The sequence below is a fragment of the Cetorhinus maximus genome, chromosome 2, assembly GCF_964194155.1.
Source record: "Cetorhinus maximus chromosome 2, sCetMax3.hap1.1, whole genome shotgun sequence".
Lineage (NCBI taxonomy): Eukaryota > Metazoa > Chordata > Chondrichthyes > Lamniformes > Cetorhinidae > Cetorhinus > Cetorhinus maximus.
In genome coordinates, this window is record NC_135880.1 from 93,134,521 (window position 1) to 93,156,662 (window position 22,142).

At 45.7% G+C, this 22,142-nt stretch overlaps 2 protein-coding genes across 2 annotated transcripts in view; one reads left to right on the plus strand and one right to left on the minus strand.

Moving 5' to 3' along the window:
* LOC144691242 (transmembrane channel-like protein 1) overlaps window positions 1–15,746 on the plus strand; it is a 113,570-nt gene extending 97,824 nt beyond the window's left edge. The window contains exons 20-23 of the mRNA XM_078559290.1: window positions 973–1,098; window positions 2,995–3,073; window positions 12,253–12,340; window positions 15,323–15,746. Coding sequence (XP_078415416.1) covers window positions 973–1,098; window positions 2,995–3,073; window positions 12,253–12,340; window positions 15,323–15,579 — 550 coding nt within the window. The 3' untranslated portion in view covers window positions 15,580–15,746. The remainder of the gene's footprint in view (window positions 1–972; window positions 1,099–2,994; window positions 3,074–12,252; window positions 12,341–15,322) is intronic.
* LOC144695939 (AN1-type zinc finger protein 5-like) overlaps window positions 1–22,142 on the minus strand; it is a 506,091-nt gene that overhangs the window by 238,749 nt on the left and 245,200 nt on the right. The gene's annotated exons all lie outside the window — the stretch shown is intronic.

Sequence of the window (22,142 nt, forward strand, 5' to 3'; positions counted from 1 at the left end):
TCCTGTGTGGATGGGGGAGGGGGGGGAGGGAATCCCCATCTGTCAAAGTGCGTTCTTTTGAGCATGCGCGTGAAAGAGTGCACTTCTCCCTGAGGCAAAGTCCTATCTCAGGGAGATCAGTGACAGTGGAAAAAACTTTAAAAATAGAAACATTAAAACATTATTAACATGTCCCCCTCATGTGACAATGTCACACGAGACGGGACCTGTTAATAAAGAACACATAAACTTCATTAATTTTTTACAAAACGGACATGAAACTCCATCCTGCTTGAAGTTTCATGAATAATGTGGAGCCCGCTGGGGCTCCTGGCCTGCCCGCCAGCCTTAAGGTTGGCCGGGCAGGTCTTTAATTACTTCAATTAGCCTGTCAATGGGCATGCAGCTGATTTCGCTGTCCACCCGCCTTCCTAAAAATTTAAATGGACTGGGATGACGTCGGGGGTTCCTCCCGACGTCATCCCGCTTCATTTTTCCCTCGGCGACCAGGCCCCGCCCCCAAATCGCCGAGGGGAAAATCCTGGCCACATTTTCCAGCAGGGGCCACTGGATAGCAATCAGGAGAAGAACCCTGAAAGTTTTCCAGTCAGCATTCCTCAAGTTCTGAAGCTATTTATAGCACCCCTACAGTTGCCCTGGCTGAGATTGACTCACTCAGAATAGATTAAAATAAAATCTAGGACCTTCTGGTCTATTAAGTTATAGACGTGTATAGAATTTCTTCAGGGGTTTTCTAGAGGGAGATCAGGAGAATTCCCAAACGAACTGAGCAAATTGTTAAAAATTGCCTTTTACATAAATTATAGCAGGGGATAAGGAGAATGCTGTGGAAGCTCGGGGGGATCATCCTTAAAACATGAGCCATCAAGGGAACTTTTAATGCTTTTATCTTATAACTTAAGGCCACAGCAAGCATCATGGCAAATCTAAAACAAATAGAAATTCTAAATGTTATTAATTTCCATTTTACAGTGGGAAAGATAGAATGTTTGATGTTATTCAAGAAACTCTGGACAATGACTTTCCAGCATGGTTTGGAAAAGTTTTCACTGCTGCAACCAATCCTGGTTTGATTCTGTCTTTCATTTTACTTATGGCGTAAGTATTTCAATTTAGACTTTTATTTTTGGTTTCTGTGCTTTTAAAGAATTGTTGCCTCTTGTCACTTGGATATGCTTATCTTCTATTATCTATAAATATTTCAAAGTATTTCTGAAATTTTGTATTTATAGCTCCTGAAGCCTGCATTAATAAATCTCCTTAAAAGAGGGTTCTTAAGTAACTCAGCTCTTAAGACAACAGTTCTTGATTCATACGGACCAAGAGGCCCCAGGTTTGAGCCCTTGTTTGTGGTGAGTTAGGTGATCTTAAGTGGAGATCACTTAAATGCTAAATGAGTGGCAGTAGGGAAGCTACATTTGACCTCAATCTAAGGGAGTAAAAATGTCCTGGATCACGAGCCCAGTGTCCCTGCCGTAAGTTCATACTTTTGGAATGAGGATAGTATTGGTCTAACACAAAAACAAAAATAGCTGGAAAAACTCAGCAGGTCTGGCAGCATCTGCAGAGCGGAACACAGTTGATGTTTCAAGTCCGTATGACTCTTCATCAGAACTAAGGAAATAGAGAAATGAGGTGAAATATAAGCTGGTTGAGGGGGGTGGGACAGGTAGAGCTGGATAGAGGGCCAGTGATAGGTGGAGGCAAAGAAGAGATTGCCAAAGATGTCATAGACAAAAGGACAAAGGGGTGTTGATGGTGGTGATATTGTTTAAGGAATGTGCAAATGGGGACATTAAGGGTAGCAAGCAGGACAAGCAAGTGACAGATGGCCCTAGTGGGGGTGAGGTGAGGGGAAGGGATTGAAATGGGCTAAAAGGTGGAGATAAAACAATAGATGGAAATAAATTTAAAAATAGGTGGGAAAAGAAAAATATATTTTTTTTAAATTATAAATTATTGGAAAAAGGGGGACCAGAAAGGGGGTGGGGATGGAGGAGAGAGTTCATGATCTGAAGTTGTTGAACTCAATATTAAGTCTGGAAGGCTGTAAAGTGCCTAGTTGAAAGATGAGGTGCTGTTCCTCCAGTTTGCGTTGAGCTTCACTGGAACATTGCAGCAGGCCAAGGACAGACATGTGGGCATGAGAGCAGGGTGGTGTGTTGAAATGGCAAGCGACAGGGAGGTCTGGGTCTTGCTTACGGACAGACCGAAGGTGTTCTGCAAAGCAGTCACCCAGTCTGCGTTTGGTCTCTCCAATGTAGAGGAAACCGCATTGGGAGCAGTGAATGCAGTAGACTAAATTGAGGGAAGTGCAAGTGAAATGCTGCTTCACTTGAAAGGAGTGTTTGGACCCTTGGATGGTGAGGAGAGAGGAAGTGAAGGGGCAGGTGTTGCACCTTCTGCGGTTGCATGGGAAGGTGCCATGGGAGGGGGTTGAGGTGTAGGGGTGATGGAGGAGTGGACATTATTAGTCTAATCTGTGTTGTCCCCTGTTACTGAACAATCTACTGACATTGCTAGGGCTCATAGATAACTTGCTGACTTGGACAAGATATCGCAGGCAACAATCGCCTCATAGAACTTCAACAGATCGGTAGGGTTGAAAATTAATGGAAACAATGAAGATGAAAAGAAGAAAATTATAGATCTAACTGTCTCATTTAATTCCATACATATACACTTGAGGTTAGTTGTTTATAAAAAGAGCCCCAATTTTGATTTTGAATCAGATCACCAAAATAGCTTTATGACGTTATCACGAAAAATGTACAGATAGATTTTAATAATTTGTGGCTCCATTGTTAATTTTAATGAATGATAAAATCCCATGGGGCAACTTGAAAGCCTACATTTATGATATGCCATCCTGACATGCACAGCTTTTTGATGAGGCTGTGTATTTGTACAATCTACGAGGTTTTCTTTTGAGATGCAAACTCTTACCATCAGATTAAAGAAACTAACCATGATCTAAATGTTGTTATTTTGCAGTTTAGCTATCTATTATCTTCAGACAACCTCTGAATCATATAAGACTGCAAACTTGGAATTAAAGAAGAAACTACAGAATGTAGGTATTCAGCTTATAAAGGAATAGAATGTTTTATAGAAGTGCCCCAAGTACCTAAATATTATAAAAAGAGAAAAAACACATTTAACAGCATGTTCCAGTTGCCCATTGTCACTATAATTTATCATTAGAACGGCTAGGCAGTGGCAGAGTGAGAGCAGATACTTTTGTACATTTCCTTTTAATAGTTTCTACTGCAATATTACTGGATGCATTGCAACATTTCTGCTTGTAACAGGAATTCTCTGCCTCTAGCTCATTTTAGTCCAAAGGGACCCACTGGAAAAAGAAAGGAATCTAGTTACAGTGGGTTGCTGATAACTTCAGAAATTCAAAAATAACACCCGCCTTCTCTTACAAGACTAATGATGGCCTGGGGAACGGAGCCAGGGTGATATTTTGTTATACCTGGAGCTTCCACTTCGCTGGTTCAGCAAGTAGGACCGAAGGATTTGGAGAAGACACTTTCCCTTACCAGCTTCTAATTATATTCTAGAATGTGTGTGTGAGAGAGAGAGAGAGAGAGAGAGAGAGAGAACTTGTATATTGTTCATTTAAAAAAAAATCTTAATGTTTTAAACTTAAAATGAGATCTGCTGTGATGCTCTACTGCTTTCAAAGACTGGAGGGATCCTATAGATGCATAGGAGAAAAAGTTAAAGCATCTATTGTTCAGAATTCAAAGCATATTGCTGAGCTTCCTTCTGAAGGCTAGAATATACATTCAAAATTATAGTGTATTGGGGCTCATCCCTGAGAGTGAACCAAGGCAACAAAGTGAAATAATCCAGAGTAAGAGGGGTAGAAAAGTTCTCATATATAACAGTCATATTAATGGGAATTCAAGCAACAACTTTTATTCCCAACCTGTCTCTAATCATTGATTTAAAACATATATTAAACATGTAGAAACATGGAATTCCTTTTTTAAAAATGTTGGGTTCACCTTAAATATTTTCTCAGCAGCAATGGTCTTAAATTGTGTCTTAAATTAAGAAATTAATTAAATTAAGAATTATATATATTATACAGTACATAGGATATACTATCCTATATCAAATTATGTTATACATTAATCCAGTCGGGTGGGGGTGGTGGGGGGTTGGTGTTGGGGAGGGGTGCAATGGAAAGGTGCATAATGATGTACCCCTGATTGAATTGAACTGATTATTATGTCCTTCATGCATGCCCCGATGTACACTTCTCCAATTTTTCAGTGGATGAAGTGAAAGCATTTTAGTGAAACTTGACAGGAATCTTTATTTGACAGTTAGCAAATAAATATACAGCGTGAAAATTATAAAAGAAGTTCACTTAATTCACTTAACTTCAAACTCTTCCTTGTGATAAGAGGAAAAAAGCAATAAATTGTGCCGCACTATCCCATGTTAGTGCGACATCTTAACTTGTTCTGGCTGGTATTCTGGTTCTGACCAGTCCTTAATATGGAAAGGTACATGATATTTAGGAAGGACAGGAAGTTAGGAAAAGGTGGGCTGGCTCTGTCAATTAATGATGGTATTAGTACAATAGAGAGGGATGATCGAAGTTGAGGAAACCAGGATGTAGAAGCTGTTTGGGCAGAGATGATAAATAAAAAATAGAAGAGAAGCATATTATCTAAATGGTGAGACATTGCAGAGCTCTATGATATAGAGGGGCCTGGGTGTCCTAGTGCATGAATCACAAAGGGCTAATATGCAAGTACAGCAAGTAATTAAGAAGCTAATAGAATGTTGTCATTTATTGCAAGGGAAATTGAACAAAAAAGTAAGGAGGTTATGCTTCAGTTGTACAGGGTAATGGTGAGACCACATTTGGAGTACTGTGTACAGTATTGGTCACCTTATTTAAGGAAGGATGTAAAAGTATTGGAAGCAGTTCAGAGAAGGTTTACCAGGCTAATACCTGGAATGGGTGAGTGGTCTTATGAGGAAAGGTTGGACAGACTAGGCTTGTATGCGCAGGAGTTTAGGAGAGTAAGAGACAACTTGATTGAAACATATAAGATCCTGAGGGGTCTTGGCAGGGTGGATGTGGAGAGGATGTTTCCTCTTGTGGGAGAACATAGAGATAGGGGGTCACTGTTTAAAAATAAAGGTCGCCCATTTAAAACAGAAATGAGGTGAATTTTTTTCCCGTAGAGAGCCGTGAGTCTTTGGAACTCTCATCCTGAAAAGTTGGTGAAAGCAGAGTCTTTGAATATTTTTAAGGCAGAGGTGGATAGATTCTTGGTAAGCAAGGGGGTGATAGGTTATCGGCGGTAGGTGAGATGCAGATTTCAGGTTACTATTAGATCAGCCATGATCTTATTAAATGGCGGAGCAGGCTCAAGGAGCTGAATGGCCTACTCCTGCTCCTTGTTCATATGTTCATGTGTTAAATGATAAAGGCAAGAAGTCAGTTGAGAGAATGGTGTACAGGACCCCTAACAGTAATCACACGATAGGATGGGGTATAAAGGAAGAAAAAATGGGAGTTTGTCAGAAAGGTACAGTGACAATCATGGAGGATTGTAATCTACATATCGGGCAGGATTTTTAGCTCAGCAGGATGAGGTTTCCAAAAGCAAATAAAAATTAAATAAAAACTTTCATAAATAACATGTCCCTGCTCATGTGACAGAGTCACATGATGGGACATGTTTCATAACATTTATCGAATCTTTAATTTTTTTTTCAAATCAGTTCATCTCCCTGAGGCAGAGAGATTATGTAGTGCGCACTCGCACGCATGCGCAAAGGTCGCGCTCATCTGGCTCACACTCCTGCCCCCCGCCTGCACAGGCAGTGCTAAGCGCTGCCATTTGCGTTACACACTGGGCGGTCCTTAATTGGCCCGCCAACGTGAAATTGCCTTCCGGGCCCAATCGCTGGCAGCGGTCGGTTTCCTGACCGCCCCCGCCGAGCCCACACACCAAGAGCAAAATTCTGCCCATAGACTGGAAAAATCAGATGGGCAAAGGTAGCCAAGATGAAGAGTTGATAGAATGTTTTCAGCCTAATTCCTTGGAAAAGCACATCCTGCAGCCAACCAGAAAGCACACTACACTAGATCTGGCATTGTGCAATGAGATAGGATTAATTAATAACCTCATAGTGAAGGCATCCCTAGGTAGTTGCGATCATAGTATATTTGAATCTAACATTCAGTTTGAGCAAGAGAAGAGCGGATCTTGGACTAGTATTTTAAACTTAAATAAAGGCAATTATGAGGGCATGGTAGCAGAGCTAGCTAAAGTCAACTGGCAAATTAGGTTAGGGTCAATAGGCTTGCAGTAGCAGACATTTAAAGGGATATTTCAGAATACACAGAATAGATGAAGGGACTGAAGGCATGTTTGCTAAATTTGCTGATGATACAAAGATAGGTAGGAAAGTAAGTTGTGAAGAGGACATAAGGAGGCTACAAAGGGATATAGATAGATTAAGTGAGTGGGCAAAGGTCTGTTAAATGGGTTATAACGTGGAAAAATGTGAAATTGTCCATTTTGGCAGGAAAAATAAAAAAGAAGCATGTTATCTAAATGGTGAGAGATTTCGGAGCTCTGAGATGCAGAGGTATTTGGGTGTCCTAGTGCATGAATCGCAAAAGGTTAGTATGTAGGTGCAGCAGGTAATTAGGAAAGCCAATAGAATGTTATCGTTTATTGCGAGGGGAATTCAGTACAAAAGTAGAGAGGTTATGCTTCAGTTGTACAGTGCATTGGTGAGACCATGGGGAGAATTTTCCCCATGTTGGGCAGGCTGGTCGGGAGTGGGCGTGGGTGTGTGTGGGTGTGGACCCAATTGGGTTCGTGCCACCATTTTACATGGGTGGGCCAATTAAAGCCCACCCAGCGTACTTCATGACTCCCATGCATAGTGGGAGTGGGCAGGCGGCGGCAGGCGCGCTCAGCCCGTTGGGTTCAATGGCGACCCGGCGGCCTGTATAAAGGAAGGCCTGGCACATAAAGGAAAGGCTGCTCGCAATGGCTGGGTGAAGGTCTCTGCAGAGGGGCAATGTTGGTGACACAGGTCCGGAGGGTAGGCTATCGGGGTAGGCCAGGCCAGAGGGTAGGCCAGTGGGGCAGTGTGTCCCTCGTTTTCAGACAAGTGCCTAGCTGCCCTCCTGGAGGACGTGGCAGCGCGGTGGGAGGCCTTTCTTCCGAGGGATGGGAGGCAGAGGTCCCCCCACCTGACCAAATGTGTGTGGGAGGAGGTGGCCGAGAGTGTTAACTCCCATGATGTGGTGCAGCGCACATGGCTCCAGTGCTGCAAAAGGTTCAATGATCTCCTGCGCTCAGGAAGGGTGAGTACCACGTTGCCTCAAGTCACTTAATGCAGCCGTCACCCTTTCCCCCAACCCCGCCCTCCCAACTCAACCCCCACCCCCCCCCGCCTCAGCCCGCCGCCCCCGCCCCCGCCCCCCCCCACCCCCACCCCCACCCCCACACCCCTGCTAACTCTGAGTACAATAACATCATTGAATCCCTCACTTCATGGATCCCTCACTAGGTGGGCCAGCAGATATTGCCCATGTCTAGTTCACCCTGAGAGGGTTGAGCTAGGATGTGTTCTGCATCTACAGCATGTGTGACACTGACACCCAGAGTATAGACTGGGTTTGAAAGTCAAGGGTCTGCACCTAGGCAGAGTGCTGGAACTGCGAAGCATGTTGAAGTCAGGGTGCTAAAATGCTGGAGGGGAGTTTCCAGTTGGTGGGGCACCAATCCATCTTCTGGTGTTTGCGTTCCACATGCTTGCGCCTCCTCGCTTAGCAAAGTGGCACCTTGTGGTGCCACATGTGAAGGAGGCAGCATTTGGGCAATGGGGGGTGCGGGTCAGCCCTGGCTTGTTTGGGTGAGTGTGCGGCAGCAGTGGGCTGATGAAGAACTGGAGCCCTGCAATGTCCCACTCTGGCTGGGTTGGCAGGGATTCGATGGGAATCCAGGTGCAGGCTGGACTAATCAATGCTCCTCTCTCCTTTTCAGGAAAAGACTGCACACAATGTGTCAGAACAAATGGGGACTGGTGGAGGGCAGGCCCAGTTGGCCATCCTTCCGGCTTTCGAGCTACAGGCCATGGACCTTGAGAAGCGCCATGCCCCCAGGTCCACCGGTGGCGGTGAGGCTGGGGTGCCACTGGGAGGTATGTTTGGTGAGCACTCAGGTCACCATGTGTGACACAGAAGCCATGGCACTGCTGAATGCTCCTTGATTGAAGTTAGCAACATGTGTTTACCCTTGATTACTGAAGGATGAGCACCTAACGATCTGGGGGAGTGACATGCAAGTTGACATTGCCTGCACTGTAGCTAATCAAACATCCTTTTTCTTCCTTTCAGCATTACTGGAGCACGACCGGGAGCTGGAGACAGAGGGCCCACCTCTCACCCCCGAAGACCCCGAGCAATTGCAGTCTCCAGCATGTCACCATCTCAGTCAGACAGGCACCAGCTCAGATACTAGCACCTCGGTGGGAATTAGATCTTCGGCTAGTATCACAGGGCACGGCGGTGAGGGCACTTCACGCTCACTTGAGGTGCGGGCAGAGACAGAGAGCGCCCATGGTGCTGGCAGTCGAAGGACTGCTGGGGACCAGGTACTTGCTCGGTTGGTGGCTGATAATGTGCCTCTGGAGTCATCCGTGAGGCAGTGAATGCTGGAAGTGCAGCAAGATATGCGGGACGATCTGGTGGAGATCCTTGAGGCTATGTGTGGCATGGTGCCTGTGCTGGAAGAGTCCACGTGGAGCATCACCGATGCAATGAGCCTCATGGCTGAGCACCATGCTTCCTCCATGGAGAGAGTGGTGACTCTTGTAGAGAGGCACCTCCAGAAGAACAATCAGGTCCTCCTGGAGTTGCGCTCAGACCTGCAAGCCCTCACAGCAGCATTGGCCACAGCTGGTTAGTGCCAGTGTGGAGATGGTCTGGGCACCATGTATCCCAGCTTGGTGCCCATCCATCTACAGTGAGCATGGAAGTCCGAAGCAACCTCTCATCAGTGCAGCAGCTGCCTGTCATCTCTGTGGGCTCCTATCAGGGTGCTCCGGATGAGGGCAGCAGCCACTCCGTCCCTCTGCCAGTGACCGTGGCATCCGATGAGGCTGCGATGACTGGGGAGATGCAAGCTGTGGAGCTAGCCGCTCCCTCCCAGGCGGGGCCATCAAATGCTCCGCGGGCCAGCGGACGTCCGCCAAGGTCATCGAGGCCAACAGGACAGCAGAGTGAGCAGGTTGTCTCAGACGCCAGTGCCAGCGAGGGGGCAGTACCTAGACATAGCACCCGGAAGCGTAAATTTAAGGCATCTTAAGCAAACCACGGGTTTCTCATTGGTGCTTTTATGTTGGCCCATAGTACTTACTCGAAGACTTGGTGCGATGTTCAACACCGTTTTTGTTTTGTTTTATGAATTTACTTTTTTTTACTCAATAAATTTTGACATGTTGCCATGCCTCAGGGTGATTCTTTACTTCTGCAAGTGTATGGGAAGCCATGATGTTATGAGTGAGTTGTTTGACAACTCATTATTGACAAGGGCCTTAGTTAATGTTATTATTCAGGCTGATGTGGCACTCAGGTATCAAGTGTGGAGCCTACAGCCCTGGTGTGTGTTGAAGGTCCATCTGTGGTGGGCTAGCTGAAGGTCTTTGGATTGAAGCCTCCCGGGTGACCCTGCCTCCCTGGAGTATGCCCGGGTCAGCGTTTACCCCCTCAGCGTTCTCCTCTGCGTGCTCATCGTTGGACTCACTGCTGCACTCAATGTGTGCATCCGGAGCAACTGCGTCCACATTTTCCTCATCCTGTGCCTGCGCCTCTCTTCCCAAAGGTGGCTCCCCTGGAGGCTGAATGTGGACTCCTGGCCTCCTCTCCTTTCTGGCCCTCTCTTCCACCTCAGAGGAGGTTCCTCCAGTGGAGAGCACAACTCCCATTCCCAGACTAAAGGAAGGCTTCCTGAAAGCTGCAGGCCCTAGAAATGATTTCTACTGTAGAGTCCTGACCAAGGCTTTTACTCCTGTCCTAGCAGCTGGTATGAGTTTTGAAGTCTTCCTCCTCACTCAAGCAAGTAAAAGTTACTTTCACACTTAAACACCTCAAACATCACATCCGCAACACCACTCTTATCCCACCCGTGGATGAGATTTATGCAAATGTTTCTTACCTGCCTGCCTGTTGCACCCATGCGACGTCTTGAAGATCGCACGGGCTGTGAAAAATCGAGATCAGTTGCTGCCTCAAGGGCCTAAACTGGCCTGTTAATTGATGGTGGCCGCGCATCCAAACTTATATCGCGATAGTGTGTGGTGACATTGGGACGCTCGCCCGACGTCACCGCGAGTCATTTTACGTGCAGGCATGTGGGGCCTGCCCCGCATGCCAATGGGAAAGTTCTGGCCCATATCTGTAGCACTGTGTACAGTATTGGTCTCCTTATTTAAGGATGGATGTAAATGCTTTAGAAGCAGTTTAGAGAAGGTTTACTAGACTAATATCTGGAATGGGCGGGTTGTCTTATGAGGAAAGGTTGGAGAGGCTAGGCTTGTATCTGTTGGCGTCTAGAAGAGTAAGAGGCAACTTGATTGAAACATGTAAGATCCTGAGGGGTCTTGACAGGGTGGATGTGGAAAGGATGTTTCTTCTTGTGGGAGAACCTAGAACTAGGAGTTGCCTATGAAAGAGAGAGATGAGCAGAATTTTTTTCTCTCAGAGGGTCATGGTCTTTGGAATTCTCTTCCTCAAAAGGTGGAGGAAGCAGAGTCTTTGAATATTTTTAAGGCAGAGCTAGACAGATTCTTGATAAGCAAGGCGATGAAAGGTTATTGGGGGTAGGCAGGAATGTGGAGCTGAGGTTACAATCAGATCAGCCATGATCTTATTGAAAGGCGGAGAAGGCTTGAGGGGCCTGAGTGGCCTACACCTGCTCCTAATTTGTATGTTCTTATGTTCATATGATCTTAATGAGCGAGTTTACCCTTGTAGGCTGGAATCTATTAGAGATGCAACTGAACTGATTGATTTTATGTGTATCCATTGGTCCTTTGTATGGGTGGCCATTGCTGGGACTGCAGCTGATCCCTGCATACTGCGATGGAGCCGGACTTTAAGGTAAGTTCAGGGTCTCGTCAGGGCCAAACTGGCAGGCCTCTGTGAGAGGGAAGGGGCAAAGTGGTGCTGGAATGGACAGGGTAGGGAAGGAGGGGAAACATAGGGCTGGGAAGGCAAGGTTGGGGGTGAGGGGTGTCCTTCAGTGGGCACAGGGAGCTCATAACGGAGGTATCCCCCTTCTTGACTGGCCCCCAGCCTGGCTAGTGAAACCTGCTGGACTGCACACTTGGTGTGGGTCTCTCCCACCACAGCTAAAACCCCAATGGTGGCTGGAAGGGGCTCTTAAGTGGCCATTAATGAGCCACTTAAGGGCCTCAATTGGCCCACATGTGGGTGGTTCTCGCGACACTTCCCCAGCTGCTGGTAAAATTGCAGAGGGGCAGATGGGTAGGCACCAGGAATGGCATCCAAACACCCAATTATATGGCTCTGCCCCCAACTACCAACCCGTCCCCAGGGACCCATAAATTTCAGCCCAAATTTCTATAAGCGGAATTTTACAGCCCCTTCGCAGCATGGGCGGGTTGGAAAATGTGGCCAGCCATTCAGAAGTTCACTGACTTCAGTGGGGCCTGAAGATCCCGCTGGCAGGAGGGACATTAAAAATCTGCCCTATGTCCCATGAAGTGGGAGAGCTTTCCCTCTGACTTCTCCCTGGTATTCAAGAGAAATCCTGTCACCCAAACTGGATTTTTCATTTTCCAGAATATGTTCTCAGCAGATTATCATCTGTTACCCAGGGACAGTGTCTCATGTGGATTATTGGTAGTCTGAAGCAGGAAGACAAGTCAATTATTACACTTGGTTGTTGTGGAAAACAGTCAGGAAAGCTGGCTCAAGAAAACATCAATTCCTTCTTCATTTCAGTAGCTGTAAGAAGGATTTTGAATCTGGATGAACTCTTCAATTTGAAACACTGCAGTTAAACCTAATCTATTCCCAATTCTTTTCTGCGAAAAAATGGTCAAATATTCCTCAAGCCATGACACCTTTTTTATGATATTTAGGAATATGCAAATTTAATATAATTCATCCTGTCTTTGATCACACTAAAAAGAGAATTAATTTGTTTTTGTTGGAATTATTGATAGCAAAGTGATGAAAATAAAAAGAGAAACAAACGGAATGCCACAGCTGCAGCAAATCAGATGGAAGAACTGCAGAATTCCATGCAGAACGGTATGAATAAATGAATCCAGATGAGAAGTAAAATGATGCTAAATATTGTTTCCTGTTCTGTGGTTTTGCACAGGCAGGTACTTTGCTCCTTCGGTGTGTAAAGAAAAAAGATTTTTGGCCCTGTTAATCATGGAATTATAGAATCTTATAGCTCAGAAAGAAGCTATTCAACTCATCATATCTGCGCTTACTCTTTGAAAGAGCTACCCATTAAATGCTACTATTGTTTTTGCCGCATAGCACTGCATGTATTTCCTTTTTAAATATTTATTCAATTTTCTTTTGATTGTTAAAATTGAATCTGTTTCTACCACTCTTTCAGGCTGTAAATTCCAATGCATTGTTTAAAATTAAATTCTCCTCATCCCCCTTCTCGTTCCTTTCCAAATTATTTAAACACTTCTTTGCTTACTGCCTAGTGTGTACCCATCATTTTACACATTAACAGCTCAGCCCAGTTTACTGCGGTCAATTTATTTCCCATCCCTTCATAGTTTGTCTTACTTAAATTTAGAAGCTTCATTGTGATTCTTGCTTCTTCCTCTGGAGAATTTGGATGGTAGAATTAGTCCGTCCACTACAGCTTCTTCCTAAAAATGTGGAAAAGAACTCACGAAGACTTCCTTCATGGGAGCTCAACAATCTGAATATTAGCTCTTCCTAAAACAAGTGCCTTTGACTTGTGAATGACATAGGAAAATTAAATTATATTCAGTCATTTGGTTTCCTGTCTTGTCTTCAAATGCTTAAGTGAGTAGAGGGCAAAAAGAGAAATAAATAAACCCTCAAATGAGACGGTCAAAAACTTGCTAAGTGCACATGAAGCTCAGACCATCTGCAAATTATAAAATTAAGGTTGTCGTTAATATTAAAATAGGACTGACTAGATCAATTTATCATGGTCCTGCCACCAACCTCAACAGGCATTTGCAGCACTGATACTTGTGTGTTTTGTTTGCTTGCCAAATATATTTTTGGTTAAAAGGCTTTGGAAAAATTAATAAAATGTTTGACATCAAATGATACTGCTTGATAACTGTAAGTGTCGTATTTTTTAAAATCCCAGCTTCAACCCTTAAAGAATGAAACTGTGCTGGATAGTCTGATTACCCCTTTACAAAGGACTAGCCAGGAGGCTCATTCCAGGCTCAATTCATGGGCCCAGATTTCCGCAAAGAAAACAGGTATTGAGAGACGGGAAGATTCCCAACTCCACAATCCTTTCTCTGTTAAGGAGGCCCTGCCTGTCTTATTTTATTTTCCGTGGAGGCTGGGGCTGGACGGAGTTTGGAGGCTGGAATGCCCATGTCCAATTACTGGGAAATTGGCCCGGTTATAATGATAAATGTCAGGCACTCAAACCTTCACCCCTCATCTTACCCATCCCACATGCTCCCATTTACCCCATGCCCTGTCCATTGGCCCTCATACCCACATACCCCTTCCATGCCCCCTTGTACCCTTCATGCCCTCCATGTATCCTCCATAGCCACTCACCCAGTATCCACTATGGACAGACCTCAGAAGTCATATAATAGCAATGGGAAGGTTTTGAAATAGATGTGAAAAAATTAAACTTCTAGCAATCTAACAGAACTGCCACTCAAACACACTTCATACTGAAAAAAAACCAGGCTCAAAGAAAAAAACTTAAATTCCCTTAAGTGGTCATTCAGTTGTAAAAATAAACATCTATTCATTAGCCACATCAAAGACATAACATCCTTTAATAACCTCATAAAACTTTCAATCAGGATGTGTTCACAACCCTCTGCTGAGATAAGTGGTTCACAACTTTGAAACTCAGCCAAACATTCATAATGGGCTCAGCTGTCAAATCATGCCATCACAGCTCCATTGGAGCCTCTTGAAACTGAAAGAACAGACTTTTTTCTACTTCAAAACAAAAAGCCTGTTAAGCAAAGAATTCCAGGAGCAAGTAATTGTTTCTTTTTTTATTTCCCCACTTTGGCCTGTGTTTCCCCATGGATCATGACTCCCCTGAGATGTCATGACCACATCAACTTATGAAAGGGCCCCCAACTCCTCAAAAATTGCGGGTGCACAGGAGATTTGAACTGCCCACTCCCGCAATAGAGTAGTCAAGGACAAGAATGCTGTATGTGGGCTTGCTACCTGCACCCTTAACTCGTGCTGGCTAAAATGGGAATGGGGGCAGGAATTATGGAATTGGGCTCTGCCCGCAATTTTTAAAGGGCTCTCAAACTAGCCCAACTTGATGAAAATCTGGGCACCTAATGATGTTGTTAGAAGATTCTTATTTTGGATCAGCACAAAGACTTGCACCTCATTGATCCTACAATCCAAAAGTAGAACTGGAAAATCTACTCTGAGTATCTTACACAAAAGCTGTGAGCTGCCATCATCCAATTTTCACATCTGATCTGTAATCTATGAACCATCATCCAGAAATTCTGAATATTCAAGAACAATGGGGAAGCCCTTCAGCATTGATCTGGCAAGTTTAGAGCATTTATTTGAGCAGGCACAATGAGTCTGCACTGAATATGATTAGAAATGTGGCTTTGTCCTAGAGAACAGCCATTTTAATTTCCTTACAGTGTAGGAAGATCCATGTGAGATTCTGAGGAGGTCATTTTCACCTTCACTGCCTGGGCAGTAATCTGACAAAGTGTATCACTCACTCACTAATTTCAAAGGGTGAAGGTGAAAATTACCCTCCATATATCTGAAGATGAATATATTTGCATTTACATTGGCATTTACAGTTAATATCTGGATACAAAAGAACCTGTAGTATGTCTTAGTTGAGTGGAATTAGGATACGCTGCTGGTACAGCACTGCACTTGCTTTTGTTTTAGATGGATGTATTCACAATCAATCTTTATAAGTTTAGTTTAATAACATTCTCTTTCCAGGCATAAGGCAAAGAAAGGCTTTTAAAAAGTATTTTTTGAAAGTAATCAGACATGAAATTTGTCTTCCTATTTATTATTCAGCCAATCAAAGAGCAACAGGAGGTGATATGGATAAGAAACCAAATGGAGTTAATTCTTCAAATGAACATTCAGCTCATGGTGCCTATCCACCCAATGGAAAAGGAATGAGACTTACTGCTCCACCACGAGTGGCTGTGACTCGACCACCAGGGCCAAGAGGACCTGGCCAATTACCAGGTCTACCTCGTTATCCTGGACCACAGCAGTACCATGGAGCTCACCCAAGGATGCCCAGAGGTGGTACTGCTTATAGATAACGTAGACAGAGAGACTGAAATATAAGCTTACACTGCTTTAAATCTAACATAAAATTAATTTTAAAATGTACCACTGTTTTGAGTGAATTTTTTGTGAATAAAATACATAATTCAAGAACAAAGCAATCATATAATGTAATAAAGGTTGTGTATCAACTCACTGCTGAAATAAAATTTAAATTAATTCAGAATATATGTTGTCAGTTGTACTTTTTGGTGACTTTGCTAATAGTACCTGAGTTTTGAATTTGAAAGAAATTGTAATTTTTCTGATTGGCTTGTTCCTTTGCAGCATTATTGTGAACGCTAAACTTGCATGAAAAACATAATTATTACTCTATAGCTATGGAAATACTACATAGAAATACAGAAAACAACTGCATTGATAAATAACATATATACAATAATTGTCTGAGCAATTGCCTCAGTAATGAAGGGATTATGTAAAGCCTTAGTAGATCTTTGTTAGAGCATTGTGTACAGTATTGGGCTCCTTGCTGTAGGAAGGGTATTGAAGCATTAGACAAGGTACAACACAGATTCACGAGGATGCTGCCTGGTGTGAGGAAATATGAATACTAAGAAAATAATGGGGAAAATGTGACCTTTTCATTAAAGCAAATTGATTTTATGTCAACATGATTTAAGTGTTTAAAATTATGAAAGAATGACAGAGGCTAGAACGAAGCAGACTTTTCTCAGCATTTAATGGGTCTAATACAGGGGCCAAAAATGCAAGATTGAAATGTAAGAAATTTAGAATAGAGAACAACTTCTTTACACAGAGAGCTGTATCTACAAAATTTATTTTCAGAGTTAGTTTTGAGGCAGAAACTATTTCGACACTAAAATTTAGATTGGACTGGTGGATAAAGGAAAAGAGTATAAAGGAATATGGGAACAGGACAGGTAAATATGATTTGGAATATTTGCTTGCATGGAAGATACGAAATATCAACATGGACTGGTTGGGCTGAAAGGCCTGTTTGCATGTTGCAACGCCTATGTATTTCTACAAATGTTCAACAATTTCACTGGCCTCCTCTTTGGGGATGTAGGTTGCAACCCAGGCCTGGATTCAACATGGACCCCATGCCCACGATTTCCCTCTTCAGGAAGATGTGTCCCAGCTGCTATGATTAATAATATGTTGGAACAGGTTTAGTGGGCCTATGCATTGTTTAATGATTTTGTATTTAGACAGCGCTATTTTTTGAAAATTAAATTGAACCAACCACTAAAAGTGTGCTTTTTACCCTGCTTGGGCTATTTATTTATTGAATCCAAGGGAATTTCTACAGGGAGCGCCAATAAACATTGAAGCGAGTTATCTTAATGGGTTTGATGCTTTTCAAAGAATTGACTACCTTCAATAACGTGGTCCTATAGCTACGACGGGCAGCGGAACCCCGGTCCAGGCCAATGTGGGCTGCCCACATTGCTGACTTAAAATCTCAATCAGCACGGACTCTTCTTTGAAACTGAAGAAGTGTCAGATTGGACTCAAGATGTTCACACTGTTTTTCTCTCTCCACAGATGCTGCCAGACCTGGGGCGGAATTTTACCCTTGGTATGCGGGCTCGGCGGGAGCAGGCAGGGGTGGTCTGGAAGCTGACCATCACCCACGATCGGCAGTGCACCGTGAATTCATGCTGGCAGGCCAATTAAGGCCCGCCCAGCGTGAAAGGCGGCTGGGGAATCTACAAGAAGGAGCGGGTGGGGGCGGGGGCATGATGTCCACCGGCTCCAATGGCGATCCGGTGGCCGGTTCAAAACCGGCCCAAGCAGCTCCTGGAAGGACGCTGAAGAGTCCATGGACCCCGTTGCGGTTGGACACGGCAGGCAGGAGAGCAGGTCGGCGGGGCAGTTGGCCCCACGTTTCTCTGATAAGTGTCTCGCAACACTCCTGGAGGAGGTTGCAGCCAGGAGGGAAACCCTTGTCCCAAGAGACGGGAGGAGGAGGCCCCCACACCTCATCAGTAAGGCCTGGGAGGAGGTGGCATCCAGGGTCAGCAGCCATGATGTGGTGAGGCACACATGGGTGCAGTGCTGGAAGCGCTTCAATGATCTGCTGCGGTCGAAAGGGTGAGTACCGTATTGGCATGGGTCACTTTGCAGAACAGTTAAGAGCTGGCCACTTCCACCCCCACCCCCCCACCCCCCACCTCCTTGGACCTCAGAGGTGTTAGAGTTTGGGTGGCAAATCTCAATGAGGCAGGAGCTGGCCAAGGGGGTAAGCCCTGGCTGCTTGGGCTGAGTGTCTTGTGGCTCTAGGATCACGAATCGGCTGAACCCTGCAAGGTATTCCTCAGGTGGGATTGGCCAGGCTGCAATGGCACTGCAGGTAGAGAGTGGATTAATCAATGTTCCTCTTTCCTTTCATGAGAAAACAACCCATAACAATATTGAAAGATCACGATCTGGCAGGTGACCCCACACCTCCTAATCTTCATGCATTGTGAGAAGGAGGCCCTGGAGCTGGAGAGGCGCCACACCCCTCAGTCAAGCGGCTACAGTGAGGTTGGGGTACTAGATGAAGGTAAGAGTGCAGTGCACTGAGGTGAGAATGTCAGCTATTGCAATCATTCTAGTGGAGTCTCTATATTGATGTGATTATCGAACCTGGAGTCCCCATTGATAATGGAAAGGTGAGGGCATCATGATGCATATCTCTGTCTCACCAGGTGCCTGGCATGAACGGTGACAGTGTCATTACATAAACTAATGACATGTCCTTCTTGTCCCTTTTGGGCTCACCAGCAGGCGGCCGCTATGAGGAGCCTGAAATCCCACCCCTGACCCTGGAGGACCACCATGCTGAGCATGCACATGTGTCACACCCACTCTGTCAAGCAGGCGCCAGCGCAGATACCAGCACCTTGGTGGGTATAAGATCACCGTCTATTATCTCAGTGCATATTGGTGAGGGCACTTCACACTCACTTGAGGTGCAGGCGGAGGCGGAGAGTTCCCAGGGCGCCGGCAGTCGGAGGTCTGCTGGGGACCAGGACAATGTTCAGTCGATGGCTGATGATGTGCCTCTGGAATCATCCATTAGGCAGCTGATGCTGAAAGTCCAGCAGAGTGTGTGGGAGGATCTGGCGGAGATACATGATTGAATGCGTGCCATTGTGTCTATTGTGGAGGAGTCCCTGCGGAGCATGACTATTACGTTGACCTTCATGGCCAAGCGCAATGCCTCCTAAATGGAGGGCGGTGACTCTCATGGAGAGGGTCCTCCAGGGACTCAATCAAGGGTCCTGCAAGCCCACACACCGGCAATGACCTCAGCTGTCAGTGTGGGAGATGGATTGGTATCCCAGCTAGGTGCCCCTCCATCAATGGTGAGCAGGGAGGTCCAAAGTGACCTGACATTGGCGCATGAGCTGTCTTCTGTCTCTGCGGGCTCCTCTCAGAGCGCTCCGGATGATGGCAGCAGCTCCTCCAGGCCTCTGGCAGTGACCGTGGCATCTGACGAGGCTGCAGAGACTGGGGAGATTCCAGCCATGCCACAGGCCGCTCCCTCCCAGGTGGGGCCAGCTCAGGCTCCAAGGGCCAGAGGACGACCACCAAGGCCATCAAGGCCAACAAGACAGCAGAGTGAGCAGGCTGTCTCCAATGCCGGTGCCAGCGAGGTGGGGTGCACCTCAACGTAGCACTCGCAAACGTTAATGTAAAGCATCTTAAGCACAAGACGGACTTATCACGGTGACATTTTGTTCCCCCATTTTGCTTTAAATTTTTTCATGTTGTGATTGAAAACACCGGTTAAAGTTGATTTCAGTTGTTTCACATTCACAATTAAATGAGATGTTATTTTGTGCTGTTGGCCTCCGTATGCTTCATTTGTTTTGTAGGTGCAGGGAAGGCTATTATGTAATGATGGACATGTGTCTCCTGAAACTTTATTGCACAGGCACAGAGTGTATGCTGTTGGTCAAGGAAATGTTCCTCTCTGAGACCGAGTATGGAGCCTGCAGCCCTGGCATGTGGTGGTGGTTCTTATTTGATAGGCTAGCTTAAGGAGCGTTGGATCAAAGCGTCCCGGGTGTCCCTGCCTCCCTGGAGGTTACCCAGATCAGCATCTATGCCCTCAGCGTTGTCCTCACTGTCATCGTCCTCAGACTCACTATTGGACTCATCATCTGTTGCTTGTGCAGATGCATCAAGAATTTCTTCCTCCACTGGGTCCCCCCTTTCCAGTGCCAGATTGTGGAGAGCGCAACATGCAACCACTAACAGTGACACATGCTCTGGGGGTTATTGCAGTGTGTCCCCTGAACGGTCCAGGCATCGGAAGTGCATCTTGAGAAGATCAATGGTTCTCTCTACCACCGCTCTTGTGGAGGCATGGCTCCTGTTGTACCGCTAGCAGAGAGGCGTCATGAGCCACCTTTTGAGGGGAAAGCCCTTGTCATCCAGCAGCCATCCATCCAGCCCGGCTGGAGCACTGAAGAGCCTCGGCACCTGGGATGCCTCAGGATGTGTCATGGGAGCTGCCAGGGTACCTTGCACAGACTTGCAGAATCTGCATCCTGTGATCACACACTATCTGCAGGTTCATGGAGTGGAATCCCTTCCTATTGATGAAGGCACCGGGCTCACCCGTTGGCGCCTTGATGGCCACATGTGTGCAGTCAATTGTACCCTGAATGCGGGGGAACCCAGCAATCGCTGCAAAGCCTCTGGCTCGCTCTGCCTGGCTGGCATCGTCCATGCGGTAGTGAATAAAAGTCAATGCACGCCTGAACAGAGCGTCTGTCACCAGCTTGATGCAACTGTGAACAGCTGATTGGGAGACTCCGCAAAGGTCACCCACAGACCCCTGGGAAGAACCAGGGTCATAGAAGTTGAGGGCCACTGTGACCTTCAGCGCCACTGGAATGGGGTGTCCACCCACACAGTTGGAGCTGATCTCAGGCTGATCCTCTGACAGATGGAAGTCACTATCTCCCTTGAGAGACGGAGCCCCCTTCGGCATTGCACCTCGGACATATTGAGGTAGCTGCATCACCGCCTGTATCACCCCTGGCAGCAAGATAGTGGCATCTTCTGTGGCCCCTTCTGCCTTGGGTTTCCTGTTGGCCCTGCTCTCCTTGTGCCTGCGCCTCTCCTCCCACAGGTCTGTCCCCTGGAAGCTGAATAGGGACACCTGGCCTCCTTTCCCTTCTGCCCCTCTCTTCCTCCTCAGAGGAGGTGCTTCCAGTGGACACCACAATCCCCATTACCAGGACAAGGGAAGGCTGTCTGATGCCTGGAAGACCCCACACGGTATGAATCTTCCGGGGTCCTGGAAGACAACAATGAGTCCTGAAATGAAGCCTCGAAATGCTGAGAATGCAACTCAGCGAGATGAAGCTGTCCAGTTCACAGAAGCAACCAGCAGCAAGTTAGATCCAAAACTCCTCACTACTCGCATTGACAATGCCACAGACCTTTCTTATCCTGCCCATGGATGAGCTTTTGCTAATTGTGGCCTGCCCACCTGTCTGTTTTGCCCACGCGACGGCCTAAAAATCACACGGGCTACGTAAAGTCCGAGACAATTGGTGTCTCAATGGCCTTAGCTGGCCACTTAATTAATGGCGGGCGCGCCTCCATCTCCATCACGCGCCCACCTAGCGAAATATTGTGAGAGTGCGCGTTGACGTCGGCACGCTCGGCTGACATCATCGCGCGTTATTTCATGCTCGAGTGGGTCAGGGCGCCTGCATGCCGAGCCAAAAATTCTGTCCCTGGTGTTAGTTTTTCCGGCACTTTCTGCTTTTTTATGAGCGAACCTTATCCCTTTAAAATAAATCGAATCTACTTTCCTTGATGTAACTGTGGATTGTTTATAACAAAGAAGCATCCTAGGACTCAGGAGGTTGCAGAAAAGGTTTCCAGGATCAGTGAGAACAAGCAGCCTACTCAGAATATGTGAAGTAGTCAATTAAATTTCATGAAGCCGTGTATTCTTAATCTAAAGATCTGGGTAATTCATTATAGGCTGTAGAGCTTGTCTGTCATTGATTCATTCCAAACAAGAATGAAAACTAAATAAAAATTAAACAGTCATGGAAACCTTTTGGGATAAGTAAATACCTGCAGCTCCAGGCAATTCAATTGTGAATTCCTGCTGCAATTAATGGATGCAAAAATCCGGAGAGACGTAAAATGAGCTGTTAATTTGTTATCACTCATTTTACACTATTGTACAAAGTCAAAATTACCCTCCAAATGCTTAACTCAACATTTGTTTAATAGATTTATTTGATTGTAAAATCTAAAATGAAATCTGATATTGTTATGTTCTGCTGTTTTTTCCGCTTTGGACTGCCACCATATTCAGTGTACTCTTGGCATGGTTCCTGGCTTCTGATATGCGAGACCTATTTTCCCTAGACAGAGGGTGGAATTTTCCATGCCCGTTGGTGTCGGGCGTCATGGTGGGTATGAGCGGACAATATGGCGGGAAGGCCAAAAATCGGTTTCACGACGTCGTGAAACAAGCTTGTGATCGTCTGCTCCGCCTGTCATTGGCGGGCTGCCTTTCCTGGGCGGGATGTTGGGAACTTCAATT